This window comes from Misgurnus anguillicaudatus, chromosome 4 (assembly GCF_027580225.2).
Source record: "Misgurnus anguillicaudatus chromosome 4, ASM2758022v2, whole genome shotgun sequence".
Lineage (NCBI taxonomy): Eukaryota > Metazoa > Chordata > Actinopteri > Cypriniformes > Cobitidae > Misgurnus > Misgurnus anguillicaudatus.
Window position 1 is genome coordinate 21,442,517 of NC_073340.2, and position 27,793 is coordinate 21,470,309.

At 39.0% G+C, this 27,793-nt stretch overlaps 1 protein-coding gene across 2 annotated transcripts in view; it reads left to right on the forward strand.

Annotated features, from left to right (window-relative positions):
- Positions 1–6,766: 6,766 nt before the first annotated feature.
- ppm1bb (protein phosphatase, Mg2+/Mn2+ dependent, 1Bb) overlaps positions 6,767–27,793 on the forward strand; it is a 28,885-nt gene continuing 7,858 nt past the window's right edge. Inside the window, exons 1-2 of one of the 2 annotated variants that reach the window (XM_055175676.2) lie at positions 6,767–7,145; positions 26,780–27,625. In XM_055175676.2, the coding sequence (XP_055031651.2) occupies positions 26,795–27,625 (831 nt within the window). In that variant the 5' untranslated portion in view covers positions 6,767–7,145; positions 26,780–26,794. The remainder of the gene's footprint in view (positions 7,146–26,779; positions 27,626–27,793) is intronic. The other variant, XM_055175677.2, reaches the window with a different exon arrangement.

Below are 27,793 nucleotides of genomic sequence, written 5' to 3' on the forward strand. Positions count from 1 at the left end.
GCTGGTCGGCAGCCAGGCTAATGGCTATGCCTCCTGAGAACATAATGCTTTGGCTCTATGAAGAGTGTGTGAAATGCTCAAAACGTTCCTCCATTATTGTACGATTGAGTCATACAGAAGTGTTAAGACTGCCAGGCAGATTTAAAAAGGAGAGAAAGAGAGATTAGGAGACTAAAGTGTGTATCAATTTATTTATTTTTGGGGAAAAAAACCTCAAATGTATTGATTTTCTCATGTCCTGATATAGAAAAGTTTTTCTGTAGTTTAGTTTCATTGAAACATCTTATTTAAAGTGAATTCTGGAAATAACTGAAAAATAAGGCTATTGCTAAATAAATTTTAAAGGGAGATTTTATGTTTGTAGTGACTTAAATGTATTTAAGGAAACTTCCTCATTTAGCAATTGTGTTATGAGTCATTGATTCTGGTAATTGAATAAATAGTTTCATTATTTAATTTAAAGAGAGATGTAAGAGTGAATTTCTCAGATGGAAGTTATAACTCCTTCAAGGTTATAAGATTATAAAGGTTGTTATGTAGACATAGTCCTGCGGGGGGCAGAACTGAACAAAATATATGGCATTAACTCTCATGACAGCAGTTACATGCTACAAAATGAATAGCAGACTAAGAAAGCATTATTTTGGTCAGGTTTTTGTGGCTCAAGGTAAGTACAGGTACAAGACAACAACATAGAGTAGCACTAACATATGGACATAATATACACCACTGGACAGTGTAGGACAATATATACCTAAAGTTACAATAAAATTGAAATTAAAAAACTTTTTTTAAATTTTTTAGAATATTGTGGTATTTTTTACAAATGACTTCTGTGAGCTTCATTATTTTAAAAAAATCATGTGTCCTCATAATCTTTTATCAAAACCGTTAAAGGACGAGTTCGGTATTTTAAACTTTAAGCCCTGTTTTCAGATTGTTTATGATGAAATAGAGCGGTTTTGACTGAAATTTGGTTATATGATTCTGGCACGAGAATTTTTGGGTGTTTGTTGTATCACCTCCCACCTCTACAATGGCTGCATAGGTGCACTGGAACAATCCTTTCTAAAGTGCATTAAACTTTCGTTTACAGACATGTGGGGCTCATCGAGTGGTCGGGGGTGTTCACTGATATGCTCACACAAAAATCGCTGCAAAGATGTTTTCCAACAGGTGGTTTAGCATTCGTTGTAAACTTGTGGACCTATTTTTCCAAACGCCTCACACCCGTACATTCTTCCGTTGAGAGCTTGAATAATAGACCCTCTAGCCCAGGTGGTGGCGATAATCCGCATTTGCCAATTGCAAGAATACAAACAAAGTTCCCGGCGCGGAGTAATACCGTACCTCACAGCACATCTAATACAAGTCAATGGAGTTGTACAAAAACTACGATAAAACCTGTTGGAAAGCATATTTTGCAGTGATTTTTGTCATATCAGTGAACACCCCTGACCACTCGGTGAGTTTCACGTCTTTGTAAACGAAAGTTCAATGCACTTTAGGAAGGATTGCTCCCGCGCACCCACGCAGCCACCGTAGAGGTGGGAGGCGAAACCGTTAAAAAAAACGATGAAAACCGTTCTATTTCATCATAAACAATCTGAAAACAGGGCTTTAAGTGTAAAATACCAAACTTGTCCTTTAATCTCCTCCCCTCCTTGAAACGATCTCTCTTTCCTTCTGCTCACAGGTACGGCAAGTGGGCGTGGCTTTGAAAAGATCAAAAAGCGATTAGACTATAGCAACATGACCCAACAGTGGCAAGTAAATGTATGTGAACCCCAAGGAATGAACTGGTTTTCTATACAGTGATTTGCCATAAAATGTGATCTGATCATCATCTAGGTCACAACAATAGACAAAAAAAGCTGACAACACACAAATAATTATAGTTTCTTGTTTTTTGTTTTTTTTTAAAACATTCTTTAAACAGTGTCATGTGAACCATGTGCATCACGTGTTTTGTCAAAATAAGTGCCTGCTGCACACGCGTCAAAACCGTTCATGACAAAAGATACGCTCACGTTCACAAAACACACGCAAGACACTCCCTTAACAGTAATTGATAATGCATAAGATTATGCGAGTATCTGGCAAACACGAGCGTCGCGTTTGTTTTCATCTTGGTGTTGGAAGCACATGGTCCCTGTTTGCTTCTACATGTGCTCTCCTGTCTTGTCTTGACCCGCCTCCTCATTTTCTCCTTGTTAAAATGAAATAGTTTTTTTATTAAAAACTTGCTTCCAAGGGAGGGACGTTTTTCATTTTCATTCATACATCCTACATAGAGCATTCAAAATAAATATATTGTAAAAAAAAAAGAGCAAAATGTATATCAATTTTGAAATAGATGCTAACAAAAAACAGCACAAAACATATTTAAGACAGTAGTAAAATTGCACCCTGGTCCTTCCCTGAGATTCAATGACAACACCAGTCAACACAGTAATCCCTTCTGTGATTGTACTGACTGCATTCAGAGGGATAATATGCAATATATCATACAAACCTCAGGGAGACTGGAGGTTCCAGAGAGTAAGAGTGAGATCAACCATACGCTCATCACATCACTGGTCCACTGATTCACACCATTAGGCCTTTAAACCCATGGCCTTGCCTAACGTCAGACCATAGGAGACTCTTTAGTCTGTAGGTGCCCTGGGCATTTGTACCAAAGCCTTATGCATATGCAACAGGGTCTATGGGCTACGGCTTGATCCACCTCAGTGGAAAATTTGAATGCACGTTGGTGAACAGGGAGGCTGTTTGTAATTCCATGTTTCAGCATTTCATGGAAAGAGGTGCTTGCTAAACTCTGACCTCTGTCACTTTAAAGTCATGTTGTCTGAATATTCACTTTATGCTGAATAAAAGATGAATTTGCTTTTATACTGCATGGTGCCACTAAAATGTTTGAAGGGGGTGGGGATCCAGAAAGCATGTGAATTAAGTCGAACCAGCAGTTATGTGGAACATGCCCTGACTGAACTTCTCTTGTATTTTTACATATATCTTCATCAAAATAGCTTGCCCTCCATTCAACTTTACACAAGCTTATGAAATGGAAGTGCAACCCAGTCATTGTTTTCTTTCCCCATACTCGCCTAAAAACAAGCCATTTTCTATTGAATTATTAAACTCTCTACTGGTTGGGTACAGTGAAGAGAAGATGATGAATAAAGGTGAATGGAGTGCTGCTTGAGAAGAACGCTTTCACAAGGACAGCCGTAAAAGCGCTCAAAGATAAAGACATACTTCCTTTGCTGCTGTATCCTTCAAGAAACATTAAGACGTGACCAGAAACAGGCAGGGAAGTGTGGACTATCTGTGTGCATGCTCTTTGTCACAAGTAATGAAACAAACTAGACAACCACCTGGTCCGCAGCAGCGCCGAGCCTCCAGCCTGTTTTGTTCACTCACTTGATGCCTCATCAAAATGCAGTTACCTCTCATGGTCTCCAAGTTACGCCTGCCAACATCACCTGTGGGGAGAGAAATAATAAAAACAAAGCGACCCTTTCGCTCAACATTTAGATGTTTGGAGGGGTGTGCCTAATATGAAGTGAATCCCCTGAAAGCGTTCGCAATCACAAATAATTAAATCACTCTTTATCTATCAGAGAAGAGTGCAGATTGACTAGTGTGAGAGAAAAACAGGGGCCACAGACAAAATAAAGTGTTTGTGGGTTTGGTGAGGTACCGCATGAATGTAAAGAATTGAGAACAAGATATATCAAAATAAAAAGTTTTAAAATACTTGGGAAGAAATGCACGCACGCACGCACGCGCCAACGCACGCACACACACACACGCACACCCACACACACACACACACACACACACACACACACACACACACACACACATTCATGCATATTTAATCATGCATGCTAGATGTAATAATGCAAACATTCACAAATATTTAAACATGATGTTGCTTCTAGGCAAAACTGTCCAGTCAGCAACAGCTGCATGATGTCACCAGTAATCATGATCTAACTCTGCCTTAAAGCAGCTCAGAATACATATAACAAGACTGGGAGTGTTGGTAAGTGCGCTCACCATAATCTGAGTTTTATAAGCTCTTATAAAAGTTTCAAGTTTTTCATGAATTGCACGATTAACATAGTTCTCACAGCAAATGTCAATGAGCTTTCCAGTTGTATATGATCACTGTGGGGATTTTATTTATTTGTTAACGTTTTATAGAAGTTGTACTTGCAACAGCTTTTCTTGGTTTTTATCATTATCAGAAATTAGTTAATGCCTATATTAAAGGGATAGTTCACTTTAAAATGAAAATTCTGTCATCATTTACTCATCCTTATGTTGTTCTTCTAAACCTGTATGAATTTATTTTTTTCTGATGAACACAAAAGAAGATATGTTGAGAAATGATGGTAGGCTAAACACACAACAGTAAGTGACCATAGACTTTTATCAAAATATTTTCTTTGTCATTTATCACAATACTTCCAAAATATTTTTCCTACTATGGAAGTCAATGGTCACTTACTGCTGTGGTGTGTTTACCATCATTTCTCAAAATATCCTTTTTTGTGTTTATCAGAAAAAAATCTTACAGGTTTAGAACAACATGAGGATGAGTAAATGATGACAGAATTTTCATTTTTAAGTGAACTATCCCTTTAAAAAACATCACGAAAATCCCCAACTTGTTAATTACATGTTTATTGATTTAATTAAAGCTAATTGTTTAGACAAATACTAGAAAATAAAATATACTTGGATACTTGGAAAGTTGGATCTATTAAAGGTGCAGTGTGTAAATTTAGGGGCATCTAGTGGCGAGGATGCGCATTGCAACCAGAGGCTCAGTCCACTGCTCACCTCTTGCTTTTGAAACACAGAATCTACGGTATCCGCCACCGGACAAACATGTCATCACCAGAGATAGCTTAGGAAAAAAGTTTGTCCGTTAAGAGCTTCTGTAAAAACATTGGCGGCACAAAATGACGACTTCCATGTAAAGGGAACCTCGGTGTATGTAGATAAAAATGTCTCATTCTAAGGTAATTAACACATAACGGTTCATTATGAAGGGTCTTTATACACCCCTCATAATATAGTTTTGTATATTATTTTGCATTTCTGTCAAGAGATCCTTCTAAAAATTACACACGGCACCTTTAAGACTAGGCCTTAGTTTTATTTGGGTAAGGGCGTGTTTGTTTAGGTGATTTCAAATGTCAACATTGGCTTTCAGAGATCATGCACCCCGCCTTTAAATAGTTTTACCCACATACATTACAAAGAACATTATTGGTGTACGTCTTGAGACAAAACAATGGTACTGATATATGTTAAGATGTGTCGGTGCAAGTTGTTTTTTAAATAAAGGCAGCTCAAACATGCATTTTAGTCTGGGATGAGAATAAGCCCTGTCCGAGAAACCGCCCAATTGAAGTAATTTTGGAAAAAAAAACGTGGATCCAACTTTTCACTTTCTACATTATTCTAGAGTCTTACCAACTTAACCTTTTAAAAATGCTGTGATCAATGAGTCATGACAACATATGTTTTTTACATTACTTGAACTCACTAAGTTTCATCTTTTTTACACCTCATTACAATTGAAGATATAAAATAGTAAGTTGAAATGACTTTGTACAGTTTAAGGGAGCAAAACATTTTGTTTACATTAGACTTTCAAGTGTCTGGCTATGCAGACCATTCATTTTCCAAACCTGGAAATCACTCCTTTATGTTCCCTGATACATCCAGGTTTTCCATGATCATGGGAACCCCGGTTTAATCATTTCCAGTTAATTACTAACCCAAGTGTTTGACTCATAGACATGACCAGACATTTGGGTATGGGCTATTGCCACTTTCAGTACGATTAGAAAAGAGACAGGCTACTGATGACCACTTGATGGTGCTGTAAAGCAGTCAATAATAGCATCACCATTAAAACTGTAAAGGCACACCAACTACTGTTAACATGATCCCCAGACACATAACATAAAGGCATTTGTGTTGCTGTGTCTGTGGTTTGTTAACCACAGTACGTATGAAGTAGAAACAGTTGCCAGATCACCAGACAGTTTGACCTGCGTGTAAAAAAAAACCATTCAGGCAGAAGTGTTTCAGTAAGGTGAAACGACAATACATCTATTGTGTTGTACTTCCCATGATAATCATTTACTTCTATCTACACTTAATTAACCATATGTGTAATGGTAACCTTCAGTTTGTAAATGAAGTCGTTGTTATGTTACTTTCTAAAGAATGATTTACCTAAACGAGACACTATGAAAAAGGTTTAAAAAGCATACGTATAGCTCTTACTATTGCTTTAGTAATTAGCTACACATATCAGGCAACAAAAATTTTAGTTCTTATTATTTAACAGTTTCCCTTTAATAAATGTATTTGTGAACCAGTGAGTATTGCTGCTTGTATTATATGAATAATTTAATAATAAATATTATATAATATAATCAAATATATATTTTTAATCTGCTGTTGGTGTATTACTGTATTTCACATCACACAGACTATAAATCTGATTTGTGCTATTTTCTGTGACCTCCGTCTCATCCTTGCGAAGCTGTGGACACCACTCCAAGCTAAAGGATAAGTTTTTCGCGTAATGTAATTTCTCCCTGTGACGGTGAATGACAACACGAAAGCCAATCAAATCGTGGTATTTACCGTCCGTAGCATTGGCTGTCACCGAAATAACCCAATTAGCGAACACACTCGGTGGGGTTTTGGCCAATCATCGAGCCACTTGACTAAACTAATCCCTCCTCTTCATCAAGACGCACAAGACTCTGAACCGAAGGAAATTTTGGCCTTCCCATAGAAGCTCAATATTCGGATATGTGTAATGATTTATTTCACATCATGACACCGTATTGATTGGATATTTAGAAAGATTGAGTTATAAAGTCGATAGATTTGCTCATATGCTGCTGCGTTGGCGTCAAACATGAGCAAAAATCCACGCTTTCAAAGAAGAGAATCGCCGTAAACGGAATGATCGGTTCTCACGTGAAGTCACCCTGATTGTTTGTTTTCAAAAGAAGATCCAAACGTATCGACCCCGAAAAACAACAGCCACCGAGAGTCCGAAGTGGAAAGAAACGCTGACATTCACGATATCTGGAAATGTGAGTATGGGGACGAGCGGGCCTCGGGTTTGTTCGACGTGAGCTTGTGCTAAGCTAACAAGCGCAAGCCTCCGCGTGATTTAATTGCTAAGTGTTTCTGGGCTTGTTGTGTAACGAGCCAGTTGACACAAGCGCGAGTATCACGATATTACACTGACGTTGTTCACTTTACGTTTGACCACGACAAAGAAACGTTATGTTGTTGATGGTGTGTGTGTGGGTTCAGACTTTTATTGCTTTTGTTTGTCCAGCAGCAACCGAAGCGCGAGCGACAGACAAACAAACAAGCAAGCGCGCGTCAGAAATAATCCTATCGGCTCGCGACCAGCGTTAGTAAGAATTTGTGGGATTATGTAATTTCACTAGGACTCGTTACCTGTCATGTTTAAAACTGACATGTATTGTTTTGAATTGACGCTTCGTTTGTCCTTTAATCTAAAATGTGTTGGCTCACATTTACCATTGGTTTCAGGTTTACTAGTTACTTTTGCATTGCAGGTTGTTTCTTGCTTAAAGTGTTGTCATTGATCTATTTGTGTTTGTTAAATTGATTTCTTTTGCAAGCTATGTAACATTCAATTACTGTAAAAACTGATTGTGTTATGTGCACAATATCTGATTACTCGCCAAATGAATGGCGATTATACATTTGGAGACCCCAGGATGGTTAAAGAAAGCTGTCTTGGTGTTTTGCTAATTTTTTGTCATACAATGTTTTCTTCTTATGCAATCTGTGGCCAAACCTCACTGAGGTTTAAGCATTATTGCTACATATCGTTCAGCTTCAATATTGTTGCAGTTTTGTTGATAAGCTAATAACTGTCTTGTTAGTAGCCGGTATTTATGATGTTTGATATCTTGTCTGGTGCATTGCAAATAAAGTAACCCAAACTTTGACACAGAGTTCATCTACAAAGAGTTTAGAGACCTGATTACAACTGTAAATACAGGACTTTGATCATTGTTTGTTATCTACTATAATCTGGTGACGTGACATGACAACTGTTAACATGCATAACCTACTCTTTCTTTATCTTGATTGGACATGGTATGAAACTTTGACCCAGACTGCAGTTTAGAGAGTGCTGAGTTTGCAGTTGTACATCAGATATGGATTGCTATTCTGCATTGGTAAGGAAAGGTCAGCTTTCTACACAAGTGTCAAGTATGAAGGGCTGACATTGTAAGAAAAGCAGATGAGGTGACACCTTTGTCTGCCCATATTTGTGACCGGCACAAAAAAATTGGTAGTAACTGAAGGATGAACCGGCCATCCAAATCTTTTATGGCAATGGGATCCTTAGCTCTGTGGGAAAATACTTGGGCACTGATTATGTCATCTTGTGTATGTATTAAGCTCCTCCTTTATTACTTATAGGTGGAGGTTGATATGTGGTTGCTGTGTGCATGCATTGCATGCTGATTCAACTAACTCTTTGTATCTAATCGGTAATTCTCACTCATTTATATGAGCTGGCATCATTAAGTGGCAAAACTTAGCAGAGAGCAAAAATGTTGACCAAACGAGGCCTAAGCTTAGTTTAGGCGATCTGCTTAATTTTACGTCACATAATGACAGCCAATGGCAGTGTTTGAATGTATATACATTGTTTTCTATACAGTGAGAATATTTGTATGTTTTATGGGTTTGGCAGGGTGGTGTTCAGAATGACTCAGAATTAACTCTTTTCTCTCTACTTTGCTGAGTGAGTTTTGTGTGGGTGTGTAAGAGGGTGTGTATGTCCTTGTTTATGCTGATCTTCTGACGTAAAGAGGAGCATTAGTTAGGCCTAGCCTAACAATACATTGAGCTTTTGCTCATGCATAGATTTATAATGACAGTTTCCTGCCGCCATAGTCAAAATCTACCTCTATTTTGTTTAAGATTTATATTTAACTGTATTTTCTTCTCTATTTTACATTTTATTTGTTTAAAGTGTGCATAAGAAGCTGTGTTGCAGGTTGAATTTCAGTTGGATAGCTCCATAAGGTGATTCCATTAATGTATAAACCAATGTTTTGATAGCTGGATGTTAAGGACTATTTCTGAGTTGGCCATGGTTCAGTAAAAGCAATAGCTTAGGTTCTATAAAAAGCATGTTCACTCACCCCGTCTTTGATATGCGATGATGGTAAATTCACTAATGGATGTTAAGTAGCCGACCATATTAGAAATCAATAGGCACAAAAATGCAGTTTGTTTCATTCATAGCAATGTATATCTGAGTGCATAATGCATGTTTTACTGTGAATGTAACATTGCTGACAATTAAAAATAGCTTGCATATACTTTGACTGATTGATGCCAGCTGTGTGGACTTTTTTTAGTAGACCTTGATTCTGAAGTTACGATTGGCTACTAAAATGCTGTCCCTCTATATATTTGGCAAATGTATAAAATGTATGGACCAAAAGTTCTGTTAAAAAAAAAGATTGCACCTATAGACGGTTTCATCGGACGCACGTGCGCTGACGCGATACACGTCTGGATCCGAACTTTACTTCTGGTTTCGTTTTTTAAATGGTCTGACTAGTTGCTAAACTGATCTCTTGAACAAATGCCTCGTCGAAAATGACAAATGTTTTGGTTTCCTATGTAATTTATGTGTTGTTTTTTTGCTTGTTATATAAATGAACTTTGTTGTTATTTATTCTTAGCGGGGTTTACCGGAAGTTACATGCGGACCACGACATCCGCTTGTTTATGTTTTTACTGCTGAAAATGTCTATACAAGGCTGGAGTGTTTTATGAGAACATGAAGCAATCTTACTTACTAGGCCATTTATTACATTAGTCACCAGATCTTTCATGGTTTGTAATCACTTTCATGGTTGGTTTGAATTGTAATTCACCACCTGGTGGTTATAATGAATTAACGAAACCGTTCACCAAGAAATGAAAATTCTGATTTCATTTATTAACCCCCATTCCATCCCAGATGTATATAACTTTTAGTTAAACATAATCAGTTATGATAAATACTATCCTGACTCAACCTAGCTTTTATGTCATTGAATGGTGGTCAGTGTTTTGAAGCACATTAGGCTTGTTGTGATAGCTAGTGTTTCAGAAGCTGTGTGCTTATTTGTTTTGTTAATAAACTTTTATGTTTAATGTAAGCGAGTTCATCGTTGTTTTGTGTTTTTCACTTAACCTCCTAAGACCCGAGCTTTGGTTTGTCTTTTTTCCGATTTCTACCAGCTACTTTGGGGTTAGGAAGAACCAATAAATAAAATAACCAAATATTTTTCTAAGAACACGTTGTTTATGTACAACAGGTTCCAGTTACACAGAATTAAGTATTATGTTGCAAACATTAAAGGATTAGTCCATTTTCTTAAAAGAAAAATCCAGATAATTTACTCACCACCATGCATGTCATGGTTTAAAAGTGCATATTTTTTATTTTTCTTGTCAAAAATGAAAATCATTTCGCTAGATAAGACCCTTATGCCTCGTTTGGGTCGTTTATAGTCCTTTGAAACTCTGTTGATAAAAACTGTTACGTGTTGAGTTAAGGGTTGGTGTCCATTAAAATGAGAAAAATTCTGCAATGTTTTCCTCAAAAAACATAATTTCTTCCTGACTGAACAAAGAAAGACATCAACATTGGTGAGTGAATTGTCTGGATTTTTCTTTTAAGAAAATGGACTATTCCTTTAAAAAAATGATGTCCACATATGTGGACATCCAGGTCTTAGGAGGTTAAAATAATAATGAACCCGCCTTTTAAGCAGGATTTGAAATCAAGAAAATAAAGTGCCAGTTGTCCGGATGCTCAGCCCAAAATGCGCTCCTATAGCTTGGGAGGGGCGGGTTCCATTCGAACATCATTTTAAAGGTACCAGCGCGCACCAGGTCACTTCAAGCTCTTCATACAAACAAGTGCATTGTCGCCAACTCAAAAGCAAAGGTAAAAGGTTCATGGCCACACGCGTATTCATAAGTGATTTAACGCAAGCAACTCGTTCAAAAATGTTTTCACAAATTCAAAAGTGAAAGTAAAATGTTCATGGCTGCCCAGGCATTCATTAACAGTTTAACCCACTCTCCGGTGATACCGGTATCACTGGATTTGTCACAAGTTGCTTAACTGGTGGGAAAATGTTTTCACCGTTGCATCCCTAAAGCACATTCATCCATTATAATTGTAATCCAAATGATTCTGATTCAAGTGATCTGAAGAGAAGCAATACGTTTTTGAGAGAGAAAGATTCACATTTGGAGCTTATTTTAAGGTTTAAATATGACAGCATGTAGAAAAAATGAAATTGGTTTACGCATGTTATTGTGTGTTTCATTGCGATGCATGTGATCTAGTCATGAAACACACAAGAAATGATATTTCACGTGCTGCCATATTTGAATCTACTACTGTTATTGTCTGTTTACATTAATGTGCATCATAACTGTCGTTGAAAACAACGAAATATGATTGTTTATAAAAGAAGACTTTTATTAACCCACTGAAGTAATATGCATTACTTTTATGACGAATGGATGCACTTTTTTGACCCCGGTCAATTCCATTATAAAGCAGGAAAGAGCAAGGATGTTATTTAATAAAACCCTGATTGTGTTCGGCTGAAAAAAGAAAGACATAAACATCTTGGATGACATAGTAGTGAGTTAATAATCAGTACATTTTCATTTTGGGGGTGGAGTCCACTAGCCCTGACCGGGAAACAATCCCCTAGTCCCTGCATTTTAACCTTGTTAAGTTTACTTGGCAACAGTTTTTTTTGTGGTCGAAATCATTGTTTCTTTAATTGGAAAATACACTTTGCAGAACGCAAAAGCTATGCAAGTATTGACATATCACATATTGTCACGAGGCGAGCAAAATATTGAGGCATAATAGGTTTATCACCCAGCCATCTGATCATCAATCTGCATGATTCCCCTTCATCGAGGGTCATACCACTCAGTTATTTGTGCTGTGCATTCCCAAACAAGAATGTTGTCAGAATGAGCTTTCAGTCTTTAATGTTGATATTTAAAAACCCTGTGTTTTTATTATGGCAAGTGGCAGGTCATAGCTGTGCTATAACAGAAGTTAAGCATTAGTTCTGGCACTACTGTTGCATGTTTTGGTGCTGGGCTGGAGATGACTCTCACACACTCTTGCCTGTCATGTGCAAGTTCGAAACTATATGCTTTTTTGGCTCATGTTGTCTTCCCGGCACTTCTGTTCTCATAGAAACTTCTCCTTCGCGTGTCTGAGCCCCAGCATTGTGGTGAAAGGAGAAAAGTGCCTGAAGTGTCTTTGAAATATTGTCTGAAATGTATTAACATTTTCTAGGAACTTCTTTTGTTGTAAAGGTTGCAGTATTTTACCACCACTATGGTAATGCAACAAGTCACCGCAGTGGTGCGGTGGTTATAGAATGTGTGTGTGGGTTTGCACGCAAGCATGCACGTATGTGCACGCGCGCATTGATGCATATAGGCTTATATATATAGTGCATACTAGGGGTGGGTATCGATTCAGATGTTCCAGATCGATTCGTTTTCGATTCACAAGCTATCAAATCAATTTGATTTCGATTCTCGATTAAATTTCGATTCCGGTTCTCGTATAGGTTTTTATACTCGATTCTCGATTCAACTCAATGAATATAGATTTAATGCAAATACTATATTAATAAAAAAGAACAGTGAACAGCAGTTTACAAGTGGGTAATTAATAAAAATAAATTACTGTAAAACTTCAAATAATAGCCGAGTCCCAAATAGACGCCTGTCTCTTTTAGACGCCTGGTGTGACGACAGGTTTGGGTAAATAAACGCCTGAAATAAAGGCCTGGTCTGTTTTTTAGTTTCGGGTTGTATTTAATCTTCTAAAACTCGTCAGATAGTCTGTTTAAGACAGTTCTATGGTGCAGATTGAACACGCTAAAGTTTTTTTTTGCTTACCGGTAAATGTCACGTGACAGACGCAGTCGTTCTGTTACTCATCACTATGACAACACAAAAAGCTTCGTCGTCAGGTTTGAGGTGATGATGACAGTAGCGAAGTGGCAATCGGGAGAGTCGGGACTTTTCCCGGTGGGCCGGTAGTGTTTTGAGGCCGCTGATAATAGCCGGGCTTTCAGTCTTTTGTCATGCATGCACTCCCGCCACACATTGTATTTCTTGTGCGGAAACACTATTTATCATATTTAATATGCTGCAGCGCCCAAAATTTATCTGGGCGCACTGCTCTCTCTCTCTCTATCAAGCCCGTCTTCCCTAGAGTTCTAGTCGAGCGAGCCAATACAAAAAAAAGAGAAAGAGGCTACACAATAGCCAATCAGAAAATAGCACTGTTGTATCTGGGTAAGATTTCACGCAACAACCAATAAAAAAACATTTTCTTGTTTGCTTTATTTATACTGCCAATAATTTAAGACTGTTGTTATTACACAAACTAATTTGTTAAACACATTCAAATTAAAAATAAAGCGTAATATGTGGTAACCTCCTGCTGTCATGCTGGAACAATTAAATTAAAAGCCTGTCTCTTATAGACGCCTGTCTCTTTTAGACGCCTGGTGTGATGATAGGTTTGGGAAAATAAAAGCCCGGGCTATTATTTGAAGTTTTACGGTAAAAGCCACAACACGTCTTGCTTGCGAAATCTAAAATGCTTCCATACCTCCTTTCAATGTTTGCGGAAATAAACATAAAAAAAAAATCGATTCTGCGCTTTGAGAATCGATTTTTAATCGACCACGTTTAAAAAAATGATTAATCGAAAAATCGTGTTTAAGTGAACTCAACAAATGTAGGCATGTCAGAATTACAGTTATGCCGCTTACATAATGTAGTCTTTTTTAATGTTTGATGACAAGATAGAGACTTAAGTAAAATTATGTAGACTAATAATTTAAGTTTAATGTCCTAATGATCAACCTACTTATTTGTATGTCCCACAGCTGACACGGAACGTTATTAACTGGTTCGGGAACTTTATTTTTTTGTTCTAACTGGTTTAGGAACGTCAAATTTAGGGTTGATCCGAAAACCGGAAACGTTAAAATACTGGTTTTGAACTAACCAATTGGAAAAAAAATTCTGGTTCAAAGCCCTGCAAGCAATGCATAGGTGCTTTGAAAAGGAGGAAAGCTGCGTGGTCACATTTTCCGAGTGGTTTTAGATTTGAAATGTGAAGCAATTGAGAATTTAATTATTAGACAAACTGAATTTTTAGTGAGTTTGTTACTACTTTTTGTTACTTTGCTACTACTTCTCAAAATGGAGAAAAAAACACCAGCTCAAAGTGTAACAAGGCCTAGAGCAGGATATAAGCAACTACATTTTCAGCTATACATTTGGCTGTGTGGTTTATCCAGTGTGATTTACATTACATTCAAGGTATACATTTTCATCAGTATGTGTGTTCCCTAGCAATTAAACCCACACCATTTTGTGTTACTAACAAAATGTTTACCAGTTGAGCTACAGGAATTATATCAGATCCTATAGTAGTTCTTTTATAATGCAGACATTTTATTTTGCCCCTGTATTATGAATTTTAGGGCAATTTTTGTCACTTTTTGAGGGTTTGAGCAGGTTGAGGTTGGAGTTTAAGCCAATTGGGAGACTTTATGCTATCAGCAATAAGCATCCAAAGTTTATATATCCCAATGTTCTACAGTGTTTACACTTCCTCTGCCCCCACTTGCATTGGCTTAGTTTTCCTTTTGAGTGCGTATCTAATTCAGGACACACTCACACTATCCAAACCAAACTGTGCCCCATCGTGATTGTCCCCTCTCCCTACTCCCCCAGAAGCACGCACTCACATTTTATCGATTGGAGTCCGGTCGCGCTTTCGTCATTAGGATGCGATTGTTTTGAACAAAGCAGGAAGTAAAGCACTCCCTTAACACTGGAACCCATCGTAGTGTCAAGTCTGTTTTTTATTCAGAGTCGTTTGGTGCACAATGACACACAGCCCTCTCACATGCCTATTATATTGCTAGTTGGTTTGTCGTGTGTGCAGCTCAGACTTTCCTGTAACCATTCAGACATTCATCAGAAGGTTTTTACAAAGGCAGATGAAGTTGAGTGGTCACGCAATTGATGCAATCACATTGCGCGTTACATGCCTGAGCCCAAGTGAACCACGCTCGAGCCCACCTCTGCAAGCCGGCCAAGGTGCGATTAACCAAACCAGGCCCAGGCACAGTACAGGGGGATAGCACTAGTCAAACGAACCAGACTGGCCCGGGCGAAGTTTGGATAGTGTGAGTGCGCCCTTAGACGTTTTTATGAGGTAAAAGACTCAAAGCTGATTTTGTGTATTGTAGAGCAGCATTTCATGACATTTCTTAATCTTTAGCACTATGCTGTCAGATAGGCTTTTTTAATTGGGAAAACTTGGATGCAGTGTGACCCAGGCCTATACCTATGGTCTGCTGTCTTCTTGCGAGACATTAAAACAAATACTGTGAATTTGGAATTGCAGAGCAATAGTTCAAATGTCTCCAACATGTTTTACATTAGTATTGCTTGGCTACATCAGACTGTGTTTACCTACTTAAAATTTTTCTGTTAAATGTCATTCCTTTATTTTAATTCTTCCCTCTTTTAATCACTTTTCAGTTGCCTTTTCTCCCCACTGTCCGTTTAGCCCTTTCGGCATGCGGATTGTCAGTTCACACCCTCAGTGCTTGTGTAAGCCTGCCAAAATTCACTTCCCTCTTAAACCGACACAGTGTATTTTGGCCGCATTTTTGCAGTAGAGGCCCGAGCGTCAGGTTTCACCCTGTGGTTTTATTCGAATGACTAGCCACTGACAACAGTTTCGAGAGGAAAGATCTCGAGTGCTTGCGGTTCCAACTGTGATAGGACGAGTGGGAGTTACAGTGTGTGTGTGTGTGAGTGGGTGGATAATGCGTACAGTAGAAGTGAGAGCTCTTTTGCACTTCATGTGTGCATGGGGAAAGGAACCCAACATTGCATCTTTCATCATACCTCCAAAAGAACGGAGCCCACATATGGTATGACTGATAGACATGAGGGGTAGGTTGTCTTTCTCCAAACTCTTTGTTTATTCAGCTGAGGGTGGCTGGACAGATATAGCTCTCTCCATAAAGGGCCTGGTTGCTCTTCTTTTGTTTTGGTGCCTTGGTGATGTAACACATCTTCCTTAGCTAAGGGAGTACCCTTAAAATGTAGTCATCTAAAGGCTGGTATAACACTTCAAGAAAAAATTAGTTTTTATGGTGATGTAAATGTTATCTGTTATCTGTGTGCGTGTAACATCACTGTAAACTATTGCCCAACCTAGTATTATCATTTTTAAACAGAAAGCTGAGTGGTTAAGATTGACTCAGCATCAGCTTACTAGTAAAGCTCAAAGCTTCCTCATGTAGCGCTAATGCAGAAGTGTTTGCAGGTCATCTCATATCCCAAAAAGATGCCGAGCTTGCAGCTAGGTCACTAAATGAAGCTAAGTCCCTTGTTTAGAGAGCAGCAATGGAGTTGCTTGGTGACGCCACGCTGTTTACATTATTTTTAGAATGGAGTCATGCAATGAAAATGAGGGTAGGAGTCATAATTGTGCTTCGTCAGGACAAGCGTTGGGGCTTAAGCAAACATTTGGCCAGAAAACAGTCCCCATTACAATATCATTGTGTGTGTGTGTGTGTGTGTGTGTGTGTGTGTGTGCGCATGCGTACGTGCGTGCATGCATGTGTGTTCCATGCTGGCATAATGAGTCGGCATGGTCTAATTTTGAGCTGCATGCAAAAAAGTATAAATATCGTTTTTGGTCTAAATTGAGGATTTTATAACAGTAAGTAAATTAAGCCCTCGTCTAATGATCCCAATGCTCTAAATCAGGGATGGGCAACTTCGGTCTTGGAGGGCCGGTGTCCTGCAGAGTTTAGCTCCAACTTGCCTCAACACACCTGCCTAAAAGTTACTAGTATGCCTAGTAAGACCTTAATTGGCTGCTTCATGTGTGTTTAATCATGATTGGAGCTAAACTCTGCAGGACATCGGCCCTCCAGGACCGAAGTTGCCCATCCCTGCTCTAAATAGTCATTCAACTTTTAAAATAATCTTTATTTGTACTTTTCTGATAGGTAGCCTATCCTAAATACTTAATCTGGCATCGGCGGCATTTCCGATAGTAGTATCGGAATCGGAAACAACCTTAGTTGGGTATGATATGAATGCGCCTTCGTCATAATCCACTATCTATTAAACACGATTTTTTTAGTTCTGCTCCTGTGTAGAGCCCGTTTTATTCTGTTGATAATTTAAAGTCTTTTACTTAAACCCCATTCACACAGACCTTTGGTCCCAGAAAATACCCGTAAAATTGCCAGACAAGCGTCTGTGTGAACACAAACTTGTCCCGTTAGTCTTCTGGGATCGTTGCCGGAAAGAGGACCTAGTCAGATACACGGATAACCCTCTGTGTGAACAAGAAGCCGACGGAATGCCGTAATGGGCGTGTCGTAGTGAAGACGCGCACATCACCACAAAAGTTATGGTTCAGCTCCTTAAAACGAGAGCTAACATGCATATAAACATTCACCACGAAAAATGTTGCAAACTATATTGACGCAGTTATCAGGAAATGATAAATGAGACGCATAAACAATGACGCACGTGCCGTAGTGAGGACGCGCGTGTCATGGCAACATGAAGTTGGTTCAACTCTTTAAAATAAGGGATTTACAACATTCATGACGAGAAATGTCAGCAAACTGGTCTGAAGCAGATATCAGGTAAGTTAGCTCATTACTTACTGCGTTGAAACGGAGATCATTCAGCAGCATAAAAGAATATCGCGTCACGTGCTCATTGAGCTATAATAAAGGAAAATACCCGCGCGTCATCCCAACAAGATATATCGTTCAGCTCCTCAAAATGCGGGTTTTAAATGCATATAAACAATCACGATGAGAAATGTCTGAAAACTGTATTAAAGCAGAGATCAGGGAGCTCGTCAAATATCCACTCTGAAGCTGAGATCATTCACCAGCATTAGAACGGCGCGTCACGCGCTCCTTTATAATCTTATCATAAACAAAAATGCACGCGAGTGGTTCTTAGAGAGAGAAATAATATATAATATGCAAACTTCAGATGCTGCGTAGAAGAGAGGGCGGGACTTTCAATAGGTCACGTGTCTATCCGGGACCATTAGATGCCGGGTATTCATGGCAGTGTGTATGAACAAAAAAACTAAGGATACCGTAAAAATCCCGGATGCCTTTCCTGTGTTTTACGTAATGTCTGTGTGAAAGGGCTCAAGTCAGTCCAAATGCAATAACACTTTTTTTTTAAGTTGCTTAAACTGCACTTTAAACCAGAGTAAGTTGTTTTAACAAACTTCCCTGATGCAGCTAGGCTTTTTACAGGAACAAACAGAAGTGCACATACACACTGATTCTATGTACAATCCATTGGTTTCCAGTCAAATTCAGAATTGATTTAAAAATGTAGTTTTTACTTTTAAAGTACTAAATGGACAGAAACCTATACATCACAGACCTTTCTACCCCTTATGCTGAGTTTACACCAAATGCGTTTTGGGCGTCAAAATCGCGTCTACCGCGTCTAGTTTGCCGCTTGAACACTTTGAATGCATTCGCGCGTGTAGAGCGGAGTAGACGCGCGGAAAAAGCAAGCATTTAACGCGCGTCAGAGGCAAACTCCGCTTTTTGTTGGAGGGGCAAGTGCTATGCGGTTGTCTGTTTGCAAGATGACTGATGTTGATTGTGCATTTATCGAGAGAGTAACCAGTTTGTATTTGGTAACCTTATAGGGGAAAAATAAACGACGCAGGTCGATAAACGTCACGTGATTCAAAAGTGAAGTGTGTATAACAACGTACCAGGTTGCCCAAAGTCCTTACTGACACTCTTCCAAGCGAGGTCCTTTTTATTCCTGTCTCCTCTATAGAAATAACAACTTGTGTCATATAGCTTCGAGTGACTGCTTGAGTGAGTGACTCCGGGCGGGGCTGCCACCACAGCAGCAAGCAGGCTCCTGATTGGTTAACGCGGCGTGAAATTCCGCCAATTTTCAAATTTTTCAACTCGGGCGCCAGCCGCAAATTCGCGTGAAGCGCAAAATGCACAAAAAAGCACTATTCGCGCGTACCGCGCACATCGCTCAATTCGCACCTTTCGCGCGAGCTTCAAGCGCGAATGAGGCGGAAACGCGTCTTCCGCTCCGCGTCAAACGCCTCTTCCGCGCCGCGGGACCTCCTGACGCGCGTCAACGCGTCTGCACATTGACTTAACATTGAAATCACTCGCGCTTCACGTCTCTACCGCGGTTGGTGTAAACGCACCATTACTCTTCAACTCGCACTCTTCGTTCCACAGACCAAAACCTTCTGAGGGTCCCCAAAACACATCTTTAAACTCGGGGAGACCTGTCAGACAGTTGCCCCTAAGCTTTGGAATACTCTGCCCTTGTCATTATGTGTGGCTGAATCTGTTGAGTCTTTTAATTATTTCTTTGCCATTGCCGAGTTATGTCCTAAATTAAGAGAAAACGTTTTCCCTGCCAATGATGCTTTCTTGACAAGTTTTTACTGTAATTTGTAATTCCGCTATTACCCAATTTATAAAAAACTGAAGCAAAACCTAATTTAACAACAATTTAAACTCTGTGTATGTTTTGATAATTGTTCTCAATCTGAACCTACTAGGAATGCCACAATTCTCAATACATTATTGAACCGTTCGGTTCGACCCCCACGGTGCAATACGTGCATGTGAATTGCGGTTTTTCGGTTTGTCCATCCAAATCTGTCAGTTTTATATTTCCTGCACTTTTGTTAATGTGCGTGTCCGCATGATCTGCACGCTTATAAACGCCACAGTGAGTTGATATCCAGTCACTGTGCGCTACCTGCGTTAACTCTGCTTGCAATGCTGGTGTCAGATTTAATTTGCGTGCACACACACCCAACAGAAGTGCGACAAACAAAAAGCAGCAGCACGACTGTCTTTTAAATCTGAGGTGTGGATTAATTATTTGCGCGTGTAGATTATATACAACATCAATGTAAAGATGCAAATTCGCGTGGGGCAATGCGAATGACACAAATTGGGCTTGTTATTGATGCAAACACGCGTTACTTGCCTCAAACAGGTCTTCCGTGCAAGTTGAAAAAGTTCAACTCAAGAAGAAATGCGCATGATGCTATAATAAATCCCACCAGTAATCTTGATTGAGGAACACATTTTCGGTTTCTACACAGACAGCATGATGATGGATTTAACAGTAGTGCAGTAATGTATAGCCTTCATTTACAATGTAAAGTTTAATTTACTAAGTACATGTATATAAAATGGCCAATCACTAGAACCTACCCATATTTAAGAGGCTATAAAAAGAGAACAAATAAAGATAGGATGAAACGTTGTTTTACCTGTTTGTTTGTCTGTTTGTTTGTTTGAAAGCAGAGGGTTTGTTCTTTTATTTGATATATTTGTATGTGTATATATTTCTAGAAGAAAATTTTCCTGGAAGGCTGGCGGGAATGAGTTAAAAAGCAATTGAAGACATTATTTAGACAAGCTTTTAGTTGATCAGGCATTTATGTTTTTCAATTTAGTTTTTTTCTGTGTGTATTTTTTTTGCATTTTGTAAAGCATATTAGGTATGTTTACATGCAACCAAATAATCAGTTTGTAATCGTATTGATGGCTCAGTAGTATTGAAAAGCCTTCATGTAAAACCCTTAATCAATATGATTGGGGTCGATCAGATGCAAATTTCGATCATATTGAAGAGGGTGGTGTAGTGCGATATGTGATCCGATCAGCAGGAGAAATGCGTTAATCGTAGTATTTTCTCAATCGGATGGAAAAAATACATTGTGCACATGCGCAGAACATTTGTGCTCAAGTTCACGTCTTATTCTCTTATTTACGTCTCGCATAATTCTCGTCAACACGCATTATTAAGGTAATGGGCTAAAACGCTCTACACCCGCTATTCATTCTGCAGCGTTCATGTGTACTTTCATAACAATAGGTTACAAAAAGCATTGTGAAAATTGTTTTAATTGCCTATATCTGAAAATTTAAGAAGAACTTCCTCCAACTCAACTTTTTACATTTATCCAGAGATATCCATAGCGTGAACTCTGCGAGAGATGCTGTGTGCTGGGTGGCGTTGCCATGTCCTCTGCAGTTCATATTTGGGCTGCTATGTCTCCATGAGTTTTTTTTTCTGCGGGTAAAAGATGAAAAGATTTCATTCATTGGTTATTGGTATTAAAGCTGTAAATAGGGCTGGGCGATATGGCCAAAAAAATTATCAAGAAAATGTTTTCCATATCAGTCGATATCGACAATTATCATGATAAATAACAAATCTTTACTCCTGTCAAATTTAAGGGCAGTTTTTTGCTCCTGAATGAAAATTGTAAAAAAAAACAGACAGTTAATAATGGTTTTAAACTACTTTTTATTCAGAACATGACAAATACAAATACCTTGTTTTAATGTTCAGGCATCTGTATTAAATGTAAATATATTTGTTATGAAATCAACACATTTCTGACACTACTACTACTGTCACTTTTTTGGGGGGGGGCATTTTTGCCTTTATTGATAGACAGTAGTTTTGAGAGACGACAGGAAAGAAGAGGGTGGAGAGAGGGTTATGGGATCGGCAAAGGACCTCGAGCCGGGATTCGAACTCGGGTCGCGGGAAGTGCGTTAGCACCATATGTGGCGCTGCCCACTACACCATCGGCTCTGACGGCTACTGTCACTTTAAGACCCAAGACAGATTGCTTTAAGTTTCAATATACTGAGTAACATCCAGCTGTTTATGTTCACTTAAACAAGAAAGAAAACTTAGTTCAGTGATCACGTGTGTGTTTTACATATACGAGCTATACACGCTGATAAATGGATGTCAAGAGCATCACGTTGCTGTAGGAGCGCACACTCATACAATTTATCCAATGCAGTGGTGGATCTGCGGAGATGATCCCCAAATTTTCATCAGTGCTGCTTTAACACCATGAGAATCATTAGTGTAGTCCCAACTAAAATGAATCTAGTTAGTTGATTGAATGTGCTAAAATGTATTGCCTTTTTTTAAAGGGTGTTTGAAACGATCAGCATGTCACAATGTTTTATGCTGACACTTGCATTCTTAAAGTGTTAAAGTGGTGGTTAAAGTAAATCGTCATGTACTTTCCTTTGTCTTGAGTTTGTCCGAACTGAATTTTTATAGATAAACTAATTTAATTCATTTTAGTTAATTCAGAGCACATTTGTGCAAAGAGCTGTCAGGTCTATTTTGTGTATTATATGCAGATTAACCCTTCCGTCAGTTTGTCACAACTTTGCTGCACCATAATCCTTTTGAAATCTTTTTGTAGTACACTATAGTTGGAAATGATATTGGGAATGTTTATTTAAATTAACCAGTGTTTAATCAGGATAATTTAAACATAGTTCTACGACTTTTAGATTAAATGAATCTTTTCCAATCTTACTTTATATAATTAGACTTTATTCTGACCATAAGTATAGCCTTAGAAGCCGGCATGGCGTTTTAAAGAAAAAAAAGAAATTCACCAGTTGAAAATGCTTGGTTCAACAGTTAAAGGCGGAGTCCATGATGTTTGAAAGCCAATGTTGATATTTGAAATCACCTAAACAAACACGCCCCTACCCCAATAGAATCTGGACCTTCTGTTGATAGACCCGCCCCACACATACGCAACCCGGCATTTGATTTGATTTGATTGGCTATAAGTGTGTTTTGGTAGTCGGCCCGTCTCATTTTCCAAAGCGTTTTTCAAACATCGTGGACTCCGCCTTTAAATCAAGCACAACTTCTGTAGTAAACATTTTCTGTTAGTTTGTGGTCGGGAGATTTGTAAACTCAGTTTGCTTTCCTTCCCACAACCTTCTTTAGGTTCACACCGAGCCACCTTTCCAGCTCCCCATTTCCTGACGTTGTACCTGTTCATTAGCGTTTGATCTGATATACGCATATGTTTTCTGCACCTGGTCTTGTGTGCCTTTTTTTTAAGCCCGAGCATTAACAAAGCTCTCAAGCGTATCTGCCATGCTAATGGCAGGGTTTGATCAAAGCAAGCATTGCATGATGGATTAGCCTCTTTACTTTTGACAGAGATCATCCAAGCTTCAAGGCTTTGGAATAAGGAGGATCTAACAAGGACTCTGGTCTCTGGACTGTGTGAAGGCTGGAAAGAAGCCATGCATCCTCACATGAATGACTGCCCTAAAGATGCAGAAAGCCCAGTCCACTTTCAGAAGCAAGTAACTCAATCCAAGTTTGAATGGTTATAAATAGTGTCTTGCTCAGAGGGGGGTGGTCTGGTCAAGCCGACAGCCTGGCCAGCCGAGCCATGACACTGCACAACAACCAGTGCCCCGATCCAGCCTCGCTCTTCAGTACCCAACCGCCTTTTTTGGGCACATGCCTTCCATGCCTGTCGTGTGTGGAGTTGTGAGCAAAGAAGCTGAGCATAGGCACCACCCATCTGGGTTTGTCTAGCTTAGTCCCATGCTCTGGCTATGAGTCCCTGATCCTTCCTGATGTTTGCTGGAACTTTCACTGGAAGTCGTTCCTGCTGACTGTTGCCAGTTCCCATTCTTCTGATGGATAAACAGACCTGCAAAGAGGAGCGTATCAAGAGAAAGAGAGAGGGCTGGGCTGGGCACACTGTTATTTGACCTATCCCATGACCCTTCCTGTAATATCGACTGGCAAAGTTTGAGTGACTGCTGGTTAGTCGCCTACTTGCTTTTATTGTTTGCTAGGTCAAGGTCCCGGGTGGTGATCGCATAGCTCACAGGGTAGCTCCTGTTCCATTTGTCTAATGGCTTATTTGGGCTTGTAATACATTTCAGTGGCTATTCCTGGAGTCATGTAATGGTCTTAAGGTTGAGGTTTGCCCAAAGCAGCTTAAAGCTGCTCCACACTTTCTAATCCTGCATTCAGATGTGGACTCTCAATAAAATAAAAATTTGTTTAGCTTCTGTCACCTTATCGAATGCTTATGTGCGGTTGATGGTTGTGCAGTACGTGTCTGTTTTCATGCATACGCTTGATGCCTGTGTACATGTGCGTCATGCAGATGAGGTAAAGATAGCAAAAGACAGTTTGTCTCAGAAGCGTACAGTAGTCTATGATAGAAATGACACTTGAGATGAAACATGATGCAAGACCTTGTGTTACGGTTCTGACACACCCCATCTGTCTGTGTTGCCCATGTGTCCAGAGACCTTTTTTAAAACATCCTTATCAGGACTCAACACTAACGCTTCTACTGGTCTTGCCAAAATTTGCACTGGCCCCACCAAAAACCACTAAAGTAAAACAGGCCTGATTATTGCCTTTATTGTTTTTGACCCATGTAGCCTTAATTAATAAGGTTATAGCACTAAAAACGACTTTCCTAACTCATAAATTTCAAATATTGTTTAAGACAATAATAAAAGTAAAAACAAACAACAAAACAAACATACAAATTAATAAATTAAAATTGCATTTATTTCTAAATAAAGAAAAAACAGTGAGATTTTTTTCTTTCTGTTGTTTGTAGTGCTGCATCACGACTAGTTGCGACTAATCGTTTGCAGAATCATTTTTTTTTGTTTACATAATATATATGTGTACTGTGTAAAAAAATAATTATGTATATATAAATACACACATATATACATGTATAATTTAAGAAAAAATATATTTATATAATAAATGTTTATATTTATATATAATATAATTTGTATATAAATAAACATGTATATACACATGCAAATGTTTCTTAATTATATACATAAATAATTATTATACCCAGTACACCCACATATATTATGTAAACAAAAACTTTTATTCTGCAAATGATTAGTCGCAACTAATCGTGTGGCAACACTATTTGTTTGATTAATCTACACTAAAACGAATGCAAATTTGTATTAGGGTCCTATCACTTTAAACCCTAATGCATACAGGTCCAATATGCGGTTACACATGTATTTTATTTCTGAACTGTAACTCCGTATTTGCACGCTGTCTGAACCATTTACGCATATACACGGTCTGTCTTGAGAAGCAGCTTTCCTGGAGCATGCATTGAATGTGCGCACAGACCAAACTTAAACAGTGCGTGAGTAGAACATTAACATCTGTTTTGCGTCTTTGTTGATTGAATATTTAAATTGGCAAGGCCTCAAAACGCGTGCAAATTATTAACTTTCGTGACTCTGCCGCACTGGCCCAATTGGGCCAGTGACAGTTCTGTCAACTGGCCCGGGCATCGTTCAGGCTGACCCCAGGCCATCAGGCTGTTTTTATTGTCCAGCCTTGCTTATGCTTGCCTCCTCTGTTAAATGGCCAGATCTTGCATTTCAGAGAAAACTTGCCTTTATGCTACTGTATAGCTGTGACTTTTATTTCCTTCATTAAAGTCTTGTTTGCAATATTGAATAATTTTTGTCCAAGCAGGTTTAAAGCATTCTTAAAATTTCCGTTCTCACTTAGATAAATTTTACATTGCATAGAATATACTTTTCATTTCAGGTTATGATGACTTGGGTCAATTTTACAGATGCATAACGATTAATCACGATTAATCTATAGCAAAATAGGAGTTTTTGTTTACATCATATATGTGTGTAAACTGTGTATAATAATAATTATGTATATAAATATGCACACATGCATGTATAATGTTAAGATAAAAATATATATATTAAGTATTTATATTTATAAATTATACATAAATATACAAATGTATTTACACATGTTAACATTTTTTAATATATACATGCATGTGTGTGCATTTATCTATACAAAGTTATTATACACCATTCACACACATATAATGTAAACAAAAAGTTTATTCTGTTTTAGATTAATCGTGATTAATCGTTATGCATCTGTAAAATTCGACTTTTCTGAAAACAGTTCGTCATTTAGCGTAATTTAAAGGTGGAGTGTGTAAATTTTAGCGGCATCTAGTGGTGAGGTTGCGAATTGCAACCAACGGCTCAGTCCACTGCTCACCCCTTGCTTTGGAAACAAATAAAGAAGCTACGGTAGCTGCCACCGGACAAACATGTCATTGTTGGAGACAACTTAGTAAAAAATTGTCTGTTAAGGGCTTCTGTAGAAAAATGGCGGCACAAAATGGTGACTTCCATGTAAGGGGACACTCTTTGTATGTAGTTAAAAATGTCTCGTTCTAAGGTAATAAACACGTAACGGTTCATTATGAAAGGTCTTTATACACCCCTGATTATATAGTTTTGTATATTATTTTTGCATTTCTGTCAAGAGATCCTTCTAAAAATTACACACTGCACCTTTAAAATGTTTTCCTGTGTATGCTAATGTTTTTGGTACTCCTTAGTTGTAAATGACTTTTCTACAGTGTTAGAAAAAAAATTCTCAAAAAATAGTCCCAATCTGTCACTGTGACAGTTCCCTTTTCAAAAGGTCCTGCTTAAGTGTGTGGCAGATACTTATATATTCACTGTTGTGATTTAAATAAAGTTGTTAACCTTTCAAACAATGCTATATTATACTGCAGTTTTTAAATATTTACTTAATACATGAGTACTGTATACGTTTTGTCCTGCACCGTATAATTTAATGTCTTATGTTTATTTTGCAGACGGTGTCCTAAGCCATGGGGGCCTTCTTGGACAAACCGAAGACGGAAAAACACAATGCTCACGGGGCGGGTAACGGTCTGCATTATGGCCTGAGCAGCATGCAGGGATGGCGGGTCGAGATGGAGGATGCGCACACAGCTGTGGTGGGTCTTCCCCACAGCCTGGACGACTGGTCGTTCTTCGCCGTGTACGATGGTCACGCCGGCTCCCGCGTGGCCAACTATTGCTCCAAACACCTTTTGGATCACATCATAACCAACAGTGAAGATTTCCGTGCAGGCGCAGACTCCGTAGAGAGCGTTAAAAGCGGCATTCGCTCTGGCTTCCTGAAGATCGACGAGTATATGCGCAGTTTCGCCGACCTGCGCAACGGCTTGGACCGTAGCGGATCCACCGCAGTCGGCGTGCTGGTGTCGCCCGAGCACCTCTACTTCATGAACTGCGGCGACTCCCGCGCCGTGCTCAGTCGTGCCGGGCAGGTGCGCTTCTTTACTCAAGATCACAAGCCTTGTAATCCACGTGAAAAAGAGCGCATTCAGAATGCGGGAGGTTCTGTAATGATCCAAAGGGTGAATGGTTCTCTGGCTGTGTCGCGGGCTCTGGGGGACTATGACTACAAGTGCGTGGATGGGAAGGGTCCCACCGAGCAGCTGGTATCTCCGGAACCGGATGTGTTTGAGATCCCCCGCGTTTCAGATGAGGATGAGTTTGTGGTGCTCGCTTGCGATGGCATCTGGGATGTGATGAGCAACGAGGAGCTATGTGATTTTGTGCGCTCTCGATTAGAGGTGTGGGATGATTTGGAGAAGGTCTGCAACTCTGTAGTGGACACTTGTTTACATAAGGTGAGGAGATGCCATCTTAAGCATTCTTGGGTTTACTACTTTGAATCCTCAATCAAAACTCATTGCGAGTTCTGGTTTGCATTAGTCGCACAGCTTAATGTAGCCGAATTATTGAGGCTTTACGTAAGCGCAGGGGTTCTGTTGTTCCCATTAGACAGACCTGCTGTG